The sequence below is a fragment of the Lampris incognitus genome, chromosome 13 (genome assembly GCF_029633865.1).
Source record: "Lampris incognitus isolate fLamInc1 chromosome 13, fLamInc1.hap2, whole genome shotgun sequence".
Lineage (NCBI taxonomy): Eukaryota > Metazoa > Chordata > Actinopteri > Lampriformes > Lampridae > Lampris > Lampris incognitus.
The window spans coordinates 11,354,319-11,374,537 of NC_079223.1; the positions used below are offsets into that span (position 1 = coordinate 11,354,319).

Below are 20,219 nucleotides of genomic sequence, written 5' to 3' on the forward strand. Positions count from 1 at the left end.
GCTCCCCATAATGACAGAGAGACAGCTTGTATATGAAAATGCAGAAGCGTCTGCGACACAGCAACCTAAAAGTAGGCAAACAGTCACATGAGAGCGACTGTCAGCAAGGGGGAAGGAGAAACAATCACGCCTCATTGTCGAGAGCAGATGTCACTTTGTGTAGAGAGGTCTGAAAGAGAAAAGCTTTTTAGATCGGAAAACAATGATCAGTGTCACAAGTTTGGGTGCCGGCGTCAAGTTAGGTAAAGACAGGCGGGGTGACAGCAGAAAAACAAGGGACTTCGACTTCAAAACAAAAGCATGTAACGCAAAAACGTCTTCATGCGCAATAATGCAGGTTAAGGAAATCACAGAAAGTTGAACCAGTTCGTCTGGACACAAAGCATATAACATGCCACTCTTAGAAAGCAAAGGTGTTGGGACATATAGATGAACGAAACAATAAATAAATAAATAAATAAATATCAAGACAAAGATTAGTTTGGGCGAAGAATGTATGTGGTCCAAGTATAGGCCTCTCCCTTGTGGCGAGGCGGCTTTTAGCTCCTACTCCTACAAGCCAGGCTTGCAATTGGTGACAGTTTCACCAAAAACACAATTTTAGTCTTTGATTTTACTCCATGAATGGTTTTAGTGCTGCAGTGGGTTTGTTTTTCATCGTTTTCATTTCGATTAGTATCCACATGCTGCTTTACCCTCTGATCCGTTCTCCACCTTTTGCCTTATTTGATCTTTTATTGTACTTTTAACTTGATTTTATTCAAGCGCTTTGCATTTTGGTGTAAAAAAAACTTACATTGTAAGGCTATATTTGAGTTCCTTGAAACTCACGTCATTAATTGTCTTTTTTGAGTTGTACTGTACACAGCCTAGCTAGAGGGCTAAAGATCAGCAGAACAAAGACTGAGTACCTGTGTATAAATAAGAAAGTAGACAGTCCAGGATTGACCTTAGGAGGAGGAGATGTCACCGAAGTTAACGAATTCAAGTACTTAGGCCTGACAATACAGACAGAAGGCGGTGGGAAGAAGGAAGTCGAGAAAAGGACAATCTGGGGTGGAATTCATGGGGAAAGGTAGCTGGAGTACTTTGTAACAAAAGAATGCCGTTGAGGGTAAAGGGCAAAGTATACACATCAATGGTTAGGCCCACCATGCTCTGTGGCGTGGAAGTAGTGACAACAACAGAGACGCTAGAATCTACATTACAGCTAACAGTGATGAAAATGCTGCGTTGGTCCTTGGGAGTGACCAGAAAAGAGCGGAAGAGAAATGAAGAAGTGAACGCTACATTCAAGATCAGAGGAATGGATGAGAAGTTGAGAGAGACAAGATTGAGATGGTTTGGACACGTACAGGGAGGAGGCATTACCCGGAAAAAGAAAAAGAGGAAGACCAAGCAAAAGGTGGCGAGACCAGATAGAGGAGGACACGAGGAGGGTTGGACTGCGGGAGAAGGATGCGTCAGACAGAAAGCTATGGAAGGCAAAAACCCCTTGAGAAACGGAACAAGCCGAAAGAAGAAGGAGAACTGTATACAGTACCTACCGAGTATACAGTACCTACCGAGTATACAGTACCTACCGAGTATACAGTACCTACCGAATGCTCCGGTGGCAGAGTTCATACTTGCTTCTGCAGCTCTGTTCTGTGACCAGCGTTGACGTCCTTGAGTTTTCTGGTGTGTAAAGTTTGTTATCTGAGTCTTGCAACAGTTTGGTGGAATTCCAGTTTATGGCCAAGCACATTTGCACCTACAGTGCGTTTGCTCTAGTGGGATACTTTACATAAAAACAAAGGACTTAGACGCATTTTATCCTAGAAGAAAGTTTCTAATACAGTCTATGTAAATAAGAATATCAGCGTATCTAAATATCAGTGAATCATCAAATTTAAGGAAAGTAGTATAATCTTTCTGTCTGCAACGAGCAAGGGCATTGAAAAGTGAAATCTGCATATATATATGTATGTATGTATGTGTATATATATATATATATATGTGTGTGTGTGTATATGTGTGTGTGTGTATGTATGTATGTATGTATGTATGTATGTATGTATGTATGTATGTATGTATGTATGTATGTATGTATGTATGTATAGGGTCTTTACTGTACAACGTTCACGTGGTTGCTACAGAGTTTGGACTTGCTGTTTATTTACAAACTGGGTTTACCCGGGTTTCGCTGCGGAGACGCACGCGCGCGCGCGCCATGAAGGTCCTTATTTTGAAAGCGCCTCACCGGAAGGCCGTGCTCTCACTCCGGCCGTCTACGGCGGGCTTGACGCCGAGTCCACCAGGAGCGTTGGCCCCTAGAGCAGCGAACTGGCTCGCCTGTCTAACCTGGTCTGTTGTCAACCCGTCACTGGGGCAAACTTTTCTGCCCTGTCCATGGTTCCTGTCACTTACGCTGGCGGATCTGCGAGGACGGGGAGACTTTTAACACCGGCTGACAGCAACTAGGTATTTGTGGCTTGGCATGTGGATAACGTTAGCTAGCTAGCTAGCTAGTTAGTTTACGTCTTAGCTTACGCGAGCTAACGCTAATTACGCTAGCTTAGCAACGGCGGCTAGCGGCTTCGGTAACGACGTGAACGCAGACGTTGACGTCGCTGTGAGTGCGACTGAGGGAAACCGTTAATGTCGGCGTTGGCGCCAGCGCACTTGTTAGCTGACGCCACGGCCGTGGCGCTTGAAGGCTGACGGGCGCTCTACCCTCTGGCACACACATCCCTTCCCAGCAGCTAGCTTGGCCGGCTAGCGTTATATCTGGCTAGCCGTGTCAACTACGCGTGAGTAACCGTGGCAGGAATCAATGTCACAGCACCGTTGGATCTAGGCTGTGGTCCTCGCCGATACGCGGCGGTCGACAACCCCGCATTTTACAGCCTTCGATGGGACCTGCGCTCTCCCGACGGCGGCGCCAGTATCGCCTTGTGCTGGAAGAGCGGTGTGGTCAAAAGCTGTCACTTCTGCGGAGGCTGATCTGGGATCAGACGGGGGGGGGGGGGGGCACAAAGCCAACTTGGCTCTCTCGCCAAGATGTTTTGCAAGACTTGGGTAAATGAACAAGCCGGAGATAAAGCGGAGCTGGATGGGATGAAATGGGTTGTTGGGGCTAGGTTAAGTAAACCGTGACAAGTCTGTCAGGGTTGATGACCACACTGGGGGTGGGGGGGGGGTGTGTGTGCCTTGTGGGTCCACATGCACTTGAGTGATCACTGGGTGACAGCTGGGCGTGAGTTCACCTCGGCGGTCTTCAGACGCTTCCAGCACTTGACCCAGTGGTAAACAAAACTAAAATGCTGGCTCCCATTGAGAGAAGGCTGACATTTAATCGTTGCCTTGCTCTGGCCGGCGTGCTGCCCCTCCAGAGATGTGTGGGCCGCGGAGTGGAGGGGTCTGTTTTAGATAATCTCCTGGCGGGGGGGGGGGTGTTTTAAAGAGCAAACCTAAGGTTGGAGGTCATTAAAATGTTGACTCACTACTAGAAAACAGGAGAGGACAGGTGGGGTTTAGGAAGAACCGGTCCCCCCGCTCTGACTTCACTTTTTAGACCCTGCTGTCTAGGTTGAAACTTGCATGGCTCCTGTTTCCCCAACAATGGTTGATATGAGCCTGTTTTATTTAAAATTCAGGCCGTCAGGACAGGCGACTGCATGTTTTCACTGATTCATACCTGATATAATTCACACTTTTTATCATTTCGAAGTGCGACAGATTGATTTTCAGTTTTGCTTTCTTTTTAGTAAAAGAGATCTGAAGGCGTGAACACGTGGGGGTTGTAGCTCCCCTGCTTCCCTTACACTATGTTGACAATTTTTCCACAAAAAAAAGAAAAGATTATCAACACAGCCACACATTGAAGTTAAAATTGTTCGTGTATTAGTTGGTGATAGCCGACGTCTGTGATTCCTGCATTATGCTTGGGGGGGGGGGGGTTGCATGCTTTATCATATGTGTTTCTATATTAAGAGCTGTTGAAATGCAAGGGGAGGGGATGGGCAAGAGAATAGGAGGAAAGAGGAGTGTGGTAGGTGTAAGCCTAATCACCTCTTAAAATACTCTCCCCCACTTAGGTAATGCAGGGGTTTGCTAGCCTGTCAGCCATGGCCACAAAACAGAGCTCATCTCAACCCATGAGGGGTAAAAAAGCGATCCCCCTTCGCAGTCACTTGTTCTCCCACCCAGACAGAATCAGTGTTCATGACACCATCTCCCTTTTCTTCCTTTGGCTCCAGGTCTCGATGGTGACTGTGACTTGATGGGGTCCAAGCGCCGGACAAAGTGATGGTGTAAAGAAAGAGAGTCACAGCAGGTGGAGGTGCGTGCGCGTGGGATGTTGCGCTGGACCGTGCACCTGGAAGGAGGGCCGCGGAGAGTCAACCATGCTGCTGTGGCGGTGGGCCATAAGGTGTACTCCTTTGGAGGCTACTGCTCCGGGGAGGACTACGAGACGCTCCGTCAGATTGATGTGCACGTCTTTAACACAGGCAAGCACTGACAGCTGTTACCAACCGTCAGCCACATTATCTGTTGTTGGGGGGGGGGGCAAAAAAACAATCACTATTGTCATTGATGTTTGTTGTTTCTCTCCTAGACTTGACTTCTTTCCTTGTTCTTCCTTGTCTCTTTTCTGTTATTTTATTGGACCGCATATTAGCAAATGTTTTATTTAAATACGCAAGTAGAAATATGAGCTAATGTCACTGAGGAAGTATTCTTATTGTCAGTTAAACCTCCACCAACCTAAAAACACCCATCACCAGCTGTAGAAATTGGCTCATTCGTCTCTTTTCCTCTCTCGCTCTTGATTTTTCCCTCCCTTTCTCTTTGTCTATCTCTCCATCTCGCACACAGATGTTCTCGTCATGTAGATGTCACACTGCTATGAAGGATTTGAGTTCGCTATCTTTTCCGTAGTCTGACCCGTTTTGTATTTCTTAGTGTGGTTGACCACCTGCTTTGGGGTTTTCTAACTTCCTTTAGCTACCTGGAACCTACCTGTTCCTGCCCTGCCCTGCAACGAATGTAACTGACATGGTGATGATTTGGCAGATTGAAATGGAAATGGGCCCCTCGGCTATTGTTTCATTGTTATTTTGTTACTGGCTTTGTGCTTCTTTGATGTTCTTTTTATTGCAGTGTGCTTTATAATTTTATCCAGATTTAGTTTTTAATTGTAATTTTTTCTGCCGCCTGGGAAATTTTTGTACAGGCTTGACGTGGCGGATTTCAGCAGACCAAGTGATTTAGCCTGTTTTAATTTTAGAGGAAGCATCCTTGGTCAGTGTCTAAAAGTTTTACTCATCTTAATCTACGGGACCTTTTTTTGTAATTTCAGATGCCAAACGTTTTTTTTTTTTCTGATTACAATGTTACTTGAAACACAGGCCGATAGTAGTTAACATCTACGGTTTATATCTACAACCTCTTCTTGCATTTAAAAACTTGCATTACAGTTTTTATTTATGACCTATGGAAAGACAGTGTAACCACATCTCAGTTAGTCACAAAGGGAATACCAAGACAAAATGGATTATTCCTCATGTTCAGCATTTTCTTTCTTCCACTGTTATGATTTCCTTGAGCAGTGTCCATGAGCAACAACTCCTGTGGCCAAACCTGCAGTCTGATAGTCAGAAAGAAGTGAAAGACGGCATTTGTTTCACTTCTGAAATCAGCAGAGTATCATATTATCATTATTATTACATAAGAATTAATATTTCTGGAATTGTTGCTTTCATTTAATTTCTCAGATGTTGGTTTCTCATGGAGAGTTAATCCATGTAGCCTGGAAACATGCATTGATTTTCTGTACATTTGCCTAACACTTACAACTCAGTGTCTCTGCGCTGGACGAAGTTGCCCCCAGTAAGGACCGGGGGGAGAGAACATGCCCGTGAGGTGCCCTACATGCGCTATGGCCACACCGCTGTCCTGCTGGAGGATATCATCTATATCTGGGGAGGGCGCAATGACACAGAGGGGGCCTGCAATGTGCTTTATGCATTTGATGTCAGTAAGTAAAGCTATTCTTGGACCTTTTTGTTTAAGTGATCCATTTTGTTTCCTATACAAATCAAGAGGCACCTGCATGAGGTTTAAAGTTCATCCTTTAGATTGTTTTTGTCTTATTTGCTGCTACTGGTAAATGATACTGGCAAATGCATTGATGTTTGAGCAGTCCAAGTCCCAGGATCCATTCAGAGTCAAAGAGATGCCGATACTTGACACTACCTGCCGATTTCATCTGCATTTAGATGCTATGCTGAATGCAGATGAAAATGCAGGTCTAAAATACTATACACCGTATCGTTTTTCCCAGGAAAGCCTGACCTGCGAGCGATCATTAAAATTAGCAACTAGAAATATTCATGAACTGGATATTTGTGGATTAGCTATTGTCTAAAATATACCAGGGATGGAAAGTATCAAAAACACTTTTTTTCCCATGTGAACCTTCAGGGTTGTAACTTGTAAATCCTATGCCACTGCCATGAAATAGCGAGGTTAATCCTCCTTGCAAAAATATTTCAAGTTACTCAAGTCAGGTTTTATTGGTATAGCCCTAAACCACAATTCATTACCACAATTACAATCATTACTTTATCCAACAAACAAAAATAGAATAAAGGCTATGTGTGACACCCCCTGTCCTTAGACCCTCAATTCTGTTGAGGAGTTTTAAGTTGCTGTTATCTGTTTTTGGTTGTAGATACACATAGATGGTTCACGCCCAAGATTTCGGGGACAGTTCCAGGGGCAAGGGACGGTCACTCTGCCTGCGTCCTGGGGAAGGCCATGTACATCTTTGGTGGATATGAACAGCTGGTGAGTCTCTCTCGCTTCCCAGCTCACTTGCCCTCTGAGGTTTGAAGCATGGTTTAACTCCGGTGCTCTGCTGCTCTCTAGGCTGACTGCTTCTCCAACGACATCCACAAGCTGGACACCACCACCATGGTCTGGTCTCTGATCAATGCCAGGGTGAGTTGAAACCAGCACTGCAAATCAAACCGCTTGAAACTATAATTTGTTCCAGCCTCCATCAAGGTGCTGAACTCTAATGTTTGGTTGGAGGCACCACTTGGCCGTGTCTGTGGGTGGGAAGCCGGATGTGGGTATGTGTCCTGGTAAGGAAAATAGCTCCTCCTCTGGTCGGTCAGGGCGCCTGTTCAGGGGGGAGGCAGAACTGGGGGGAATAGCGTGATCCTCCCACGCGCTACGTACCCCTGGCGAAACTCCTCACTGTCAGGTGAAAAGAAGTGGCTGGTGACTCCACATGTATCGGAGGAGGCATGTGGTAGTCTGCAGCCCTCCCCTGATTGGCAGAGGGGGGTGGAGCAGCGACCGGGATGGCTTGGAAGAGTGTGGTAATTGGCTGGATACAATTGGGAGAAAAGGGGGGGCCCCCCCCCAAAAAGAAAGTCTCTTATGTGAAACTGGCCTAACTGGATGAAGAGAGGGACTTACGATTGGCAGATCTCCTCTGTTAGATTTTGCAGTATGCACCAAGCTTTTGGGATGTGTGTGGTTTAGCCTAAATGTTTATCAGGAATGGGTTGGGATCGAGGTATGTCTGTGAGGCTAATTTGCGGCACAGAAAAAATTGAACATTGAACTCAGTTGAGAAGTTCATGCTTTCAATATAGCTTCAGACTTGTTGAGTGAATCAAAGTCTAGATTAAGGGGAAATCTTCCCAAGTGCATCTTTTTACATGTTCACAAAATATTCATTGTCAGTTCCACTGTTAATATACTACATGAATAGTCTGTCTCACATTTAGGCCGTAGGCCTGAATGTAAATTAGACATGGATAGAGTAAAGAGACAAGGCATCAGGTTTCAATCAGAACACTCTGTTGGAAACTATCTAGCAACACTTTCAGTCACTGGGGTTGGTATTACTGCTGCGGAGGTTGCCAGTGGTCATACTGAGTGGACAGAGAGATCCTGCAGTGTCCAGTAATGCAGTTCCTTGGTAGACTGCCAAGTACAAAAAGCCTCACCGAGGATTATATCCTCAGTCCTTTGGGGAAAAGCTATTTCTGAATAATGTGGACAGCTCACTCACATGCTGTGCTTTTCTAAAGGTATACTACACGGTTACCTGACATGACAGGAATATACAGCTCACTCGTTTTGGTCTTCCTACGGAGGTTTGGTAGAGCCGCAGAATGTATCATTATTTCACCTGCCCCCCTCTGCTTCCCAAATGATCAGTTGTCATTGGGAAGATCACAAGCAAGATACTTTTTGTAAAGATTTAGCTCATTGTGTGACCTGCTTATATCACTATTTCAGATGTTGATGGACTCCGATTCCCTGTGCTTAACCAAACCTACATACCTGTAGGGGCTCAGGTGAATCTGCCTTGTATGCCACCGTGTATTAAATGGCAAAAACCCAGACCTATAGAAAACCCATTGAGAGGGTTGTGAACCGATGTGATGCAAACTATCTTTTTTTGGGGGGGGATTCCCCCCCCTTTCCCCCCCCCCCCCAATTGTATCCGGTCAATTACCCCACTCTTCCGAGCCATTCCAGTTACTGCTTCACTCCCTCTGCCAATCTGGGTAGGGCTGCAGACTACCACATGCTTCCTCTGATACACAGGGAGTCGCCAGCCACTTCTTTTCACCTGACAGTGAGGAGTTTCACCTGGGGGACGTAGTGCATGGGAGGATCACGCTATTCCCCACAGTTCCCCACTCCCCCGAAAAGGCGCCCCAACCAACCAGAGGAGGCACTAGTGCAGCGACCAGGACACATACCCACATCCAGCTTCCCACCCGCAGACACGGCCAATTGTGTCTGTAGGGACACCCGACCAAGCTGGAGGTAACATCCGGCTTCCCACAAGCAGACATGGCCAATTGTGTCTGTAGAGACGCCCTACCAACCTGGAGGTAACACAGGGATTCAAACAGGCGAACCCCATGTTGCTAGGCAACAGAATAGACTGCCACACTATCCAGACGCCCGAGCTGGAAAATCTTGAATGTTTTTTTATACTTCGTATTTTAGCCAGTTACCTTTTTAACTATTGTTGTCTGTTGGGGCAGAAGCATCATGGGTAATGATAGGAACAGGATCAATAAACTTGTTAAAAAGGCAGGCTTTATAATCGGTCTGAACCTGGATTCATTCGACCTGATCACATGTGAGAACCAGGAGGAAGTTACAGATTATAATGCAGTAAACTGCCATTGTCTGCACGATTCTTCGAAAAGCCTCTGAAGTGCATTTAGCGACCCGTTAATTGTGCTCAGATGTTCCACAAAACATTTAGATTAGATTAGATTGTTTTATTAGCCACACGACCAAGGCTGGTGGAATCTGTTTTTGGTACACATTAAACTCTACAGCACAATACATCCATGGACAACAACAGACACTCCACATATTATCACGAACAATACAGTTACACAATAACAGAAATAAACATCACACATAACAGTTAGGTGAATGGTGGTATTTATGCCAATGGTGTGTGAGGAGGGGACTATAGGAAGGAATTCAGAGTTCTTATGGCTAGGGGAAAAAAACTGTTTGTGAAGCATTTAGTCTTAATGGATAGGGACCTGTAGCGCCTCCCTGAGGGAAGGAGCAGGAAGAGGTGATGAGCAGGATGTGAGGGGTCGGAGATGATCTTCTTTGCTCGCTTTACAGTCCGGTTAGTATGTAGAGATTCAACTGAGGGGAGTGGGTTGCCTATCATTTTGGATGCCTTGTTGACAATCCGCTGCACTGTAATAGAAGATGTTATGATGGACTCGATAATGGCTGAGTAAAACAGAACGAGCAGTTGATGTTTGATCCGGTATTTTTTAAGCTGCCTAAGAAAGTGAAGTCGTTGTTGAGCTTTTGCAATGATGTGTTCAGTGTTAATTTTCCACTTCAGATTATTGCTGATGTTTGTTCCAAGGAATTTAAAAGAGTCAGTGGTGGTGATGGGGTTTCTGTTCATTTGTATGGGTGTTTTAGGATTCGGCATGCATCAGAAGTCAATAATGAGTTCTTGGGTTTTGGCTGTATTAAGCAGAAGGTTTTTGTTTGCACACCAAATGACAACTTGGTCTACTGCAGTGTAGTACTGGGTTTCATCATTGTTGGAGATGAGGCCTACAATGGTTTTGTCGTCTGCATATTTCATTATTTTCACAGAGCTATCTGTGGATGTAAAGTGGGTGGTGTAAAGTGAGAAGAGCCAGGGGGAGAGAACACTGCCTTGAGGAGCACCTGTACTGAGGGTGTGAGGTTAGGTTATTAACCTTCACCCTCTGGCTTGTTCCACAGGAAGCTCCGAATCCAGTGGCATATGGCTGGGTCAGTGTTCATATCCAAGAGTATGGTAAAGAGTTTGAGTGGGTTGATGGCGTTGAAGGCAGAACTAAAGTCTGTGAATAGGATGCGTGTGTTGGTGATTCCAGGTGTTGCAGGGCATGGAAGAGGACTATGCTAAGTGCATCTTCAACAGACCGGTTGGCTTGATAGGCAAATTGATATGGGTCCATCATTGGGGAGGTGCAAGATTTCAAGTGAGACGGAATCATAACGCTCAAATGCTTTCATGACCACAGATGTTAGGGCAACTGGTCTGAAGTCATTGAGGCAGGTGATCTTTGAGGACTTTGGCACAGGAATGATGGTAGAGAGTTTGAAGCACTGTGGGACTGTGCATTGGCTTCAAGAGGTGTTCAATATGGTGGAAAATATTGGGGCCAATTGTGCTGCACAGTGGCTGAACAAAGCAGGACTGATGCCGTCTGGCCCTGCTGCTTTCTTAATGTTCAGCTTCTTGAATGTTGCTCTCACCTCATCCTCCTGGATGCAGAAGGGTGGCATTGGAAGTGGGAGTAGGGAGGATGGCTGGTGGAATATAGGTTTTTCAAACCTTGCATAAAACTTGTTTAATGTAACTAGGAGGTTATAGTCATTATCTGGAGGGGAGCAGGGGCGTTTTTTGTAATCTGTCATTTCTTTAAGATTTTTCCATATTGATCTGGAGTTACTGGTGGCACAATGGCGCAGTGGTTAGCGCGGTCGCCTCACAGCAAGAAGGTCCTGGGTTCGAGCCATGGGGTAGTCCAATCTCGGGGGTCGTCCTCTCTGTGGAGTTTGCATATTCTCCCCGTGTTTGTGTGGGTTTCCTCCGGGGGCTCCGGTTTCCTCCCACAGTCCAAAGACATGTAGGTCAGGTGAATCGGCCGTACTAAATTGTCTGTAGGTATGAATTTGTGTGTGTATGTTGGCCCTGTGTGATACTCTGGCGGCCTGTCCAGGGTATCTCCCCGCCTGCCGCCCAATGACTGCTGGGATAGGCTCCAGCATCCCCGCGATCCTGATGGATGGATCTGGAGTTACTGGAAGAGAATTGTTGTTCGGGTTTTGTTGTGTAGCTGGACTTTGCGTTTCTTACTGCAGCACGCAACTTGTACTTGGCTGCTCTGTACTGATTCCTATTTCCATTTTTGTATGCCCAGTTCAAAAACGGAAACAGGGAAAATGTATTTTGCCCCGATAGCGCTCAGGCTATTTATTTGACAATCAGTGATATATTTTTATATTTACTGGTTTTCCTTTTTAGGCAGTTATTATCAGTGTCTGTGGAATGCAACGGTTTATTTGTTCTGTGTGGTTTTATGGTTCGTGTGTTGGGGTTTCTACAAGGGCCTGTTGTTTTTTTTGGTGAATGTGTGCTCAACCAGTTTCCCCTTTTAAGAATGATGAAGTCATCTAATATATGCTGTTTAGTTTAGGTCCCCAGCAGCAGGAGAACTGGTTTGGCTGGTATTATAGAAATATTTGAAAGGTCTTAACTGTTTGCACTATTTTTTTAAATAGTTTCATTTGTCCTAGAACCTGTACATTGGATTACTATTGACATATATTGAGTTTTAGCTAATAAAATCTTGTTTTGCATCATTTGGGTTGCATAACTGCCGTACTAGATTTTAAAAAAAATTTTCTTTACAAGTATACTCTACGACGAGTCGAAGAGCCTGTGGCAGCAACTTAAATCCCAGCAGAACAATAGCAACACATTCTGGAGCTGAATTCCATGTGAAAAAGGCTTTGTCATGGGTGTAGGCGAAATAAATGCAGAAGGGCTAGGGGGCTTGCCATTGTGACACAGGTTTTTATCCAGTGTCGAAGCATCAAATTTCATTGTTGTGAATTTCCCCCTTGACACGTGTACCATTCCAGCATCCCCAGGCCTATCTGATATCATTCTCCTTTCCAGATATGTCAGACTATCTCCAGCATCTAGCCCGGGCCCGCCTATTGCATCTTTTTGTGGAATTGTTTGCAACTGAAATGTTTATAGTATGGACAGTTTGGTGATGTTTCACTATTTTTAATCCGTCCATCCATTATCCAAACCGCCCATCCTGCTCCCAGGGTCGCAGGAATGCCGGAGCCCATCCCAGTAGTCATTGGACGGCAGGCGAGGAGACACCCTGGACAGGCCGCCAGGCCATCACAGGGCTCACTATTTTTAATGCTGTAGCAAATTCTCATCTGTGGTTAGTGCCTACGTGTTTGTTAAAAGTAGTCCACTAGATGGCACTAATCGTCTGGGTATGAGGGTTTGTAACTGCCAGACAGCTTGGTAAAACATGGGGAAAAATAGAATATGTGAAAGGACTGTTACCATCAGCAGGAGTAGTTATAGCAGTTGTAGCTCAGGGTGTGGAGTAATAAAGGTGGTAATTACCACGGTCTCGAGAAATACAGTTCACGTCTCATCTCAGCTGACATTTTTGTGGCGAGTTGAAGTGCGTCTCACATCATCCTCTGTTGCTCTTCTCTTTACAGGGAACTCCAGCGCGCTGGAGAGACTTCCACTCGGCCACCATCATCGGCACAAAGATGTTTGTGTTTGGAGGACGAGCGGACCGCTTCGGCCCCTTCCACTCGAACAACGAGATCTACTGCAACAAGATCAGAGTGTTTGACACGGAGACCAACTGCTGGCTGAGCACCCCGTCAGCACAGCCCCTGCCAGACGGGCGCAGGAGTCATTCAGCTTGTAAGTTACACATATACACACTCATAAGCAAAAAGGAGACATATGTCAACATAATACATTAACGACACTTCTGAATTCTGAATGAACCGCACATTTGGCAAATGTGCGAGCCAATTCCCCATCCTTTTAACTTTCATAGAGAGGTCTGGCACACTTATCTGTAGAAGGCAGCACAAAGCTCTTGCAGTAATACATTCTAAAGAGGAAAAACGTTGTTCACTGTAATTTTCCAGCTCTCCTACTTTAATGATGCAATTATCTTCAAATGAGTGCTGTAATTCCATGTGACCTTTTTCCATTTCCCTCTCAAACATGGTTTGTTTGTATACATTCTGCATGCGAGCATGTCGGGATTTCTTTTGCTCACATTTGTTTTTGGTTTTGTTTTTTTTCCTAAGCGTAGACTGTTTTTAACTGTTTAGCTAAGATAACAGTGCAAATTCTACGAAGTAGGCGGCAGGCTAATGTTGGTGGTTCCATGGACTGTGTTGGAAATGGCGTTCATTTTCATGCAAATGTCTTATGTTGAACTAAACGAATGTTCTCATGTTTTTGTTCCACCCATCTGTTTTCAGTTGCCTACGACGGAGAGCTGTACATATTCGGAGGCTACAACGCACGTATGGACAGGCACTTCAATGACCTCTGGAAATTCAATCCAGGTGACTTACAGTTTTACACAATGATGTCAGGTTTGGGTTCACAGAAAATGTTGCTGTAAAGCTGCCAAGAACTGCTACTTATCTTGTCTTTCCTGATTGCTTTTGTTTGGTCAGTGCATCAGAATGCATCCTAATTTCTTTGGCTGTGGTTTTGTCATGACAGTGTTTACCTCTGCAGGGGAAAACGCAGCAGAGCCCGCATCAGCTTGTCTTGACCCAGTTTTCCTTCTCGACATTCTGGAGAGAGTCATGCAGACAATCCCCCCACCCCCCCACCCCGAATGACTGTCACTCCTCTGATAGCAGCTGGCTGCTCCCTTTTAGTTATACAGACTATGAAATGCAGATGCCCCGTCTCGTTTACTGGAGGGGGGCACAGATGAAAAACTGTCAACGTTTCTATCTCAACATTCTCTCTGCTCTCATCAGTTTTGTCTGAGTTATTCAGAAGTTCCAAGTGTTTATTTATTTATTTACATTTTGGGGGGGGGGCAGTCACATGTGTTTGACTATTTTTTCAAGAAACCACTGTGCTGTACTTCCACAACAGGCATGTTAACTGTAAGATTTGCAAGTTGCTTGTGGTTGTGCTCGTATTCATAATCACATTCATTAAATTTATTATACGGACATTAAAATGCAAATAGCACTTCTCACTGACAGCTTTATTTAAAATTTAAGAAAAAAATCAAACTCAAAACGCAGCACAGTGCCTAGCAATGTCCACCGCATTGGCTGGCGGTACAAAAACTAGATCTGTGCCCTATTTTCTCACACCTCATCTGTTTGGCTGTTACTTGTTGCTATGCTACCATCTGAAACTGGAAGTGCTGCATCTTGCAGTTCATAATGAACTGGGTTGAGCTTCAAGTGCTCCTCTTGCACCACAGTGTTCCCGACACAAGTGAGGCAAGCCATCTAACACCATGAAGTCTTGGGAAAAGTGGGCGAGTGTGTAACAGCATAGCACCACGCTTTGGCATTGTGTATCTGACCTACCTTCCCTACTTTCATGCTCTTAAGAGGGCAGGTCTTTGTGGATGAAGAATGTGGTAATACCTTCATCCAGCTGTTGTGAAGTGGTTTGTTTTTTGTTCAACCTGACAGTGAAATAATTCATACCTGCGTTATTAGAGTTGTCCACTAGATGGCACTTACTTCAATATCAATACCCCATCAAAGGCCGAATGGCTTGTTGCTATAGAGATGAAGTGACGCCATTGCCATCCAGAGGTTAGTCCTTTTATGGAACGATTGAAAGACCTTCAGCAGCGTCACTCATGTTGCACTCCGAGTTTTTTTTCCCCCCTCTTGTTGCTCAGGTACAAAGTTTAATGTCAAAACAAATAAATAAAAGCAAGTGGGCCGCTTCGTTTTCTTGCCTGAAGGGTTCATTCCTTTCATCCCTGTTTCCCTGAGCTTTGTGTTTGTGTATAATTTAGACAGCACACAAATGAACTAGAGGCACAATGGCGAGCTAGAGCAGGTTTACGTAATGCTTTCCGAGGATTCATGTAGTTGCAACCGTGCAGCTCACCTTGATCAAAAGTTAGGATGCTCGCAGTTGTTCTGTGAAGCTATTTGCTGCCAAGAAATCAGTTGAGTGTTTCTCTAAGAGTCTCCTTGTGCGGAGGAAGTCAGCTGGGAGTAGGCATGCCTCAGAAACAATGAGCGAGTATTGAATGCTTCACGGTGTAGTTGAGTTTCCAGATTCTATTTGGTTGCCAGCATGGCTTTGAATTTATTCCCGTGTGCAGTGTTTGTTAACGTCTCCATATTGTTTTTGTATTGTGTGTACGAATACAAACAACAGAAGCGTTCGCCTGGAAGAAGGTGGAGCCCAAAGGGAAAGGCCCATGTCCACGGAGACGACAGTGCTGTTGCATGGTTGGAGATCGCATCATCCTCTTTGGGGGAACCAGGTGAGGCAGCGTGTTTAGTGTTTCACTAAGATATTAACAGAAAAGTTGGATATGACCCCAATCTCAATGCATGTGACTTTAACTGTGAAGCTGAAATGCGTCTTTTGCTGAAGCAAAAGCATTGAGACGGCATTTCCTGACTTTAATGAGGAAGTGAGGCAGTGGAATGGGACACAGTGATGGGGAGGCTGGCTGTAGTGGGCTTCAACCCCCAAGGGACTGTGGGTTCCAGGGCAGTGGGTTTTAAGCACTGTAGCGCTTACGGTTGATGCAGTTGTTTTTATCTATGTTTTTTATTACTTGGTTGTTATTGTTTATTTTGCCGGTGGGGATTATGGCCCTTGTTGACGGCGTTTGAGCCTGATCCCATAAAACTGAATATTAGTCTTTAGGGTGGAAAATAAAATAGAACAACTTAATATGCAGTTCAAGAGAATAGCCATAGGAACAAATCTGTATTGTTTTGCCCCAAAGATGGAAAAACAGTTTGCACCGTACATCTGAATTAAGAACCAGACCAGAACAGCGAGATGTTGGCAACTCCTTTTTTTTTTTACACACCCGTAAACTCTTAAGTCTTATCTTTGATTGTGGTCATAACAGTGGTATCTTAATGAAGGAGCTCAGAAGATGGTGAACATCCTGTGTAGCTTTCCAGTGCAAGTGGAAAAAAGTGCCCCTCTTTTTGCCATCTCTAAGACTCTAGCTGCCATAGACGGCAGTCCATGATGTCCTCTGGTTTACTGAGCAGTGGTGATGCCGGTGGGGATTTAGTGACTGGTGCCATTTGTCCAGTGATGGTGTTCAGATAAACTAGTAGCTGGTCGCGTAAAAAGGTAGCTGCCATCGTTAGCATAAACGACGGCAGCTACCCTTACCTGATCCCCACTATCAGGTTAGCCCGGTGGGGTTCAGCTGATAACGAAGCCCAGGTCTCTGGAGTGGTCCAGAGACCTGGGCTTCTGTTATCAGTAGGCCTTCATTATCAGCTGAACCCCACTGGGCTAACCTGATAGTGGGGATCAGGAGTCTGTGGATAAGAGTCGTTCCCCCCCCCCCCCCGAGCCGGGGTGCGTCTTCCAGCCTGGAAGGCCCCGGCGCCCCCCGGGCCCTTTCAGCCCAGAAGGCCCCGGCGCCCCCCGGGCCCTTGCTGTTTTAGCCGTCTACTGCTCCGCTGCCCGCTGCGGCACAATGACAAACACACCCCAATACACAAGGGCCCCCTCAGCTCAGGCGGCGCTGCTCTGCACCGGTACAGCAGGGCCAGTTCCTCCTGAAGTATTATTAGTCATGCCTCGTGTGTTACGCAGTATTATTAAAGTGAGCTTACTTTTTGTATGACTGTTAAAATACGTTATAATGCACAACAGCTGAAGACAAAGAAATACCGGTTGATGCCGTAAGAAATATGCATGTTTTCATGGGATGCCAGAGTAGCTCTTTATTGTCCAGAAATATTAATCATGTAAAACTGATCCGGGGATCACTGAAAAATGCTTCTTTTACCGTTAAAATCCTAAGAAACTTTGTGACATAAAATCTTTAGACTTTTAGGAGGAAACGAATCTCGATGCCGTTATTGGTGTAGGGTAATTAGAGGTTGCTTTGTTTATTGAGCCAAAGACGATGCTTGTTATTGAGGACGGTTGTGCTCTGCTGGGTTTCTCTCCTGGATTAAGTCAGGATTCCCTCTCAGGAGTCATGAATTCCTGTCCCGAGCAGACGAGACTCCCGGGACTGGAAAAGGGAGGGTGTTGGATTCAGTGACTTGACGGAGGGCGCTCAGTTTTATCAGCGGATAAATTAAAAAGAAAAACACCTATCACTTCAGAGTGCTGTGAGCATGGAGTTCAGCAGATTCATGGCCAGTTGTACCAGGAACACTGCCTGCTTCTGTACTTTCTGACATGCATGTGCATGCAACAAGGTGTGATTCTGTTATTGTGGGGTTTTTTTTCCACTAATCATCATGCTTAGTCTTTTATCCACACAATGCTTTGAATCTACAAGACCTTATGTGCACAGTTCACCCAAACACATGAGTACATATGTATAATTTTTTTTTTTTTTTTAAGCGGCAAAAGGGAATTTCTGCAAAAAGGGACTGTCATGTCGCTTGAATGACAGGAAAACAATTTTAGATCATGGCTTCTAACACAATGACCTCTTATATTTTTCCATTTGTGTATAACAAACATCCATCCATCCACCCATTATCCAAATCGCTTATCCAGCTGTCAGGGTGGCGGGGATGCTGGAGCCTATCCCAGCAGTCAAAATCGAAGTAATCAATTTGAATTTAAATAACGTCAATATAACATACAGAGTTTAGTTTTGTTTTGTTTTTTTTTTCATCAGGGCTCAGGGGGTATTTTCAATACAAAAAGCGGTTAAAAGGTACTATTCCATCCATCCACCATTATCCAAACCGCTTATCCTGCTCTCAGGGTCGTGGGGATGCTGGAGCCTATCCCAGCAGTCATTGGGCGGCAGGCGGGGAGACACCCTGGACAGGCCGCCAGGCCATCACAAGGCCCACACACACACACACACACACACACACACACACACACACACACACACACACATTCCCGCCTAGGTAAGAGCTAATATTTTACTATGAAAACAGTCCCTCGAGCAGCTTTAAGTTCGATCCATCAGGGGTGTGTAGCGGGGGATTGGGGTTGCAGTCTGTCATGTACAGATGTGATGCTGAGAAACGGAGGTTTGCTTGGTCCGGCAGTGTGTCTATCGCTGTGTGTCTGTGTTAAGATGACACTTCCTGTTAACGTGCAGAGCATTGTCCGTTCCGAGCCTTGAGCAAGGTGACCACACAAGTTTTGTTGACCAGTGCCGGACTGTTGTTGTTTACATAAGCACACTTAAGCTTCTTACGCACAGGAATTCTCATGAGCCTCTGCACACACACGCGCACACACACACACACACAGCACATTGTCGCCACAATAGTTTGTCTTTTACTTGCACACTTTCATATTTGCACAGTAAAGAGTGAAAGTGGTCCATGAAAACTTTACTCTGGGGTTCATTTGTTTTGGGCATCGCGTAATATATTGTAAAACACACTTTGAAGTCCCCTAGTGTTGTCCCTTTAAATTTCAGTTGTTGAGCAGTTTAATGTTTGTGTGAGCGCCAGCTTCATAGTCACCCCTCTGTCTCCTGTGTTTATTTTTGCGGAGCTTAACAACTTTGAGGGCAATTAATGGGACCTAAAACGTTATTCGTACCCGTCTCAGTGAAATGGACAAATGTTTGGTCAGACTGTCATGAATTACTCGCTGGACACTTTGCTTGTATTCTTTGCCGGGTTTCCTCATTTAGAAGGGTCTGCCGAGGAAATGGTGTTCAAATTTATGGTCCGACTCTTGTTTTCCCTGCAAGGTTGGCCTTTCGGACTGATCCAAAGCAGAACTCCTCCGGTGAAATTTATTCCCGGTTTATGATATTTGTTTTACCTATAGGAATTCAGTGAGCACTAATATATTGCCTTAGAGAAGCAATAAAACGATTAGGCACGAGAGCGCACGCTTCTATAGTGCAAGCACTTTGGACTGGACTAAAACAGCAAAAACTATATCTGTGAGGGAATCTCACTGCTACTCTGAACATCAACAGCCGTAACATGGATTTACACCTCAATACAGCCACCATCATGTGATCACCACCACCCATCCATTATCCAAGCCGCTTATCCTGAGTAGGGTCGCGGGATGTGAGAGACTATCGAGGACGACCTGGGAGGACCCCTCCCCCCAAGGTTGGACAGCCCCAGGGTTCGAACCCAGGACCTTCTTGCTGTGAGGCGACCGCGCTAACCACAGCGCCACTGTACCGCCCTGATCACCATCATATCACGCCAATACAATAAATGGCGTAAGATAGAAGCAGATGTACTTGTGTGCACTGGTATAAGCAGAAAATGACATTATGAACGGGCCCCGTGATGACTTCATTAGTATTGTTTCCTTGGTTTAAGATGCCAAAAAGCCCCGTTATTGTTTGCACTGAGTTCCACTGGTTTGTTACTCCTCATTTGACTTGAATTATGCAGTGATTTAGGGCAAGTTGTCTCTCATACCCCTTTCACACTGGCCAAAAAACCCGCTAATGTCCGCCTTTGGTCAGTGTGAAAAGGCGGATTTTAGCGGGGTTTTTTGGCCAGTGTGAAAGGGGTATCAGTTGCGTGTGTGTATTTACATATAAGTAAGAGGGCATTCTTCTAGGGTGGGGGATGGTGTGTGTGTGTGTGTCTGTGTGTGAGAGAGAGCAAGAGAGAGAGTGAGAGAGAGTGAGAGAGTGAGAGAGTGAGAGAGAGAGAGAGAGAGAGAGAGAGAGCGAGCGAGCGAGACAGACCGGGCACAAGTGGCAGTCTATCCAGTGCCACTTACGCCAGTGTAAACAGGCCCGTTGAGCTGAAGAGAGGCGCGAAATTCTGCCCCCTCTCTGATTTACGACCTTTGGGAGCGGTCGCTCTCACGGAGCGCAACTTGATATGCCCTCCGGGTCTCTGCTACACTCATTTAGCCAGACCTGCTCAGTGCCCCACGAAGGACGGCCCGCGCGTGACTGACTCCACCT

General features: G+C 45.5%; 1 protein-coding gene across 1 annotated transcript in view; it reads left to right on the forward strand.

Annotated features, from left to right (window-relative positions):
* Positions 1-2,313: 2,313 nt before the first annotated feature.
* Positions 2,314-20,219, forward strand: part of klhdc3 (kelch domain containing 3) — a 38,029-nt gene continuing 20,123 nt past the window's right edge. Inside the window, exons 1-8 of the mRNA XM_056291844.1 lie at positions 2,314-2,463; positions 4,242-4,493; positions 5,846-6,022; positions 6,719-6,834; positions 6,916-6,987; positions 12,823-13,036; positions 13,612-13,698; positions 15,512-15,620. Coding sequence (XP_056147819.1) covers positions 4,340-4,493; positions 5,846-6,022; positions 6,719-6,834; positions 6,916-6,987; positions 12,823-13,036; positions 13,612-13,698; positions 15,512-15,620 — 929 coding nt within the window. The 5' untranslated portion in view covers positions 2,314-2,463; positions 4,242-4,339. The remainder of the gene's footprint in view (positions 2,464-4,241; positions 4,494-5,845; positions 6,023-6,718; positions 6,835-6,915; positions 6,988-12,822; positions 13,037-13,611; positions 13,699-15,511; positions 15,621-20,219) is intronic.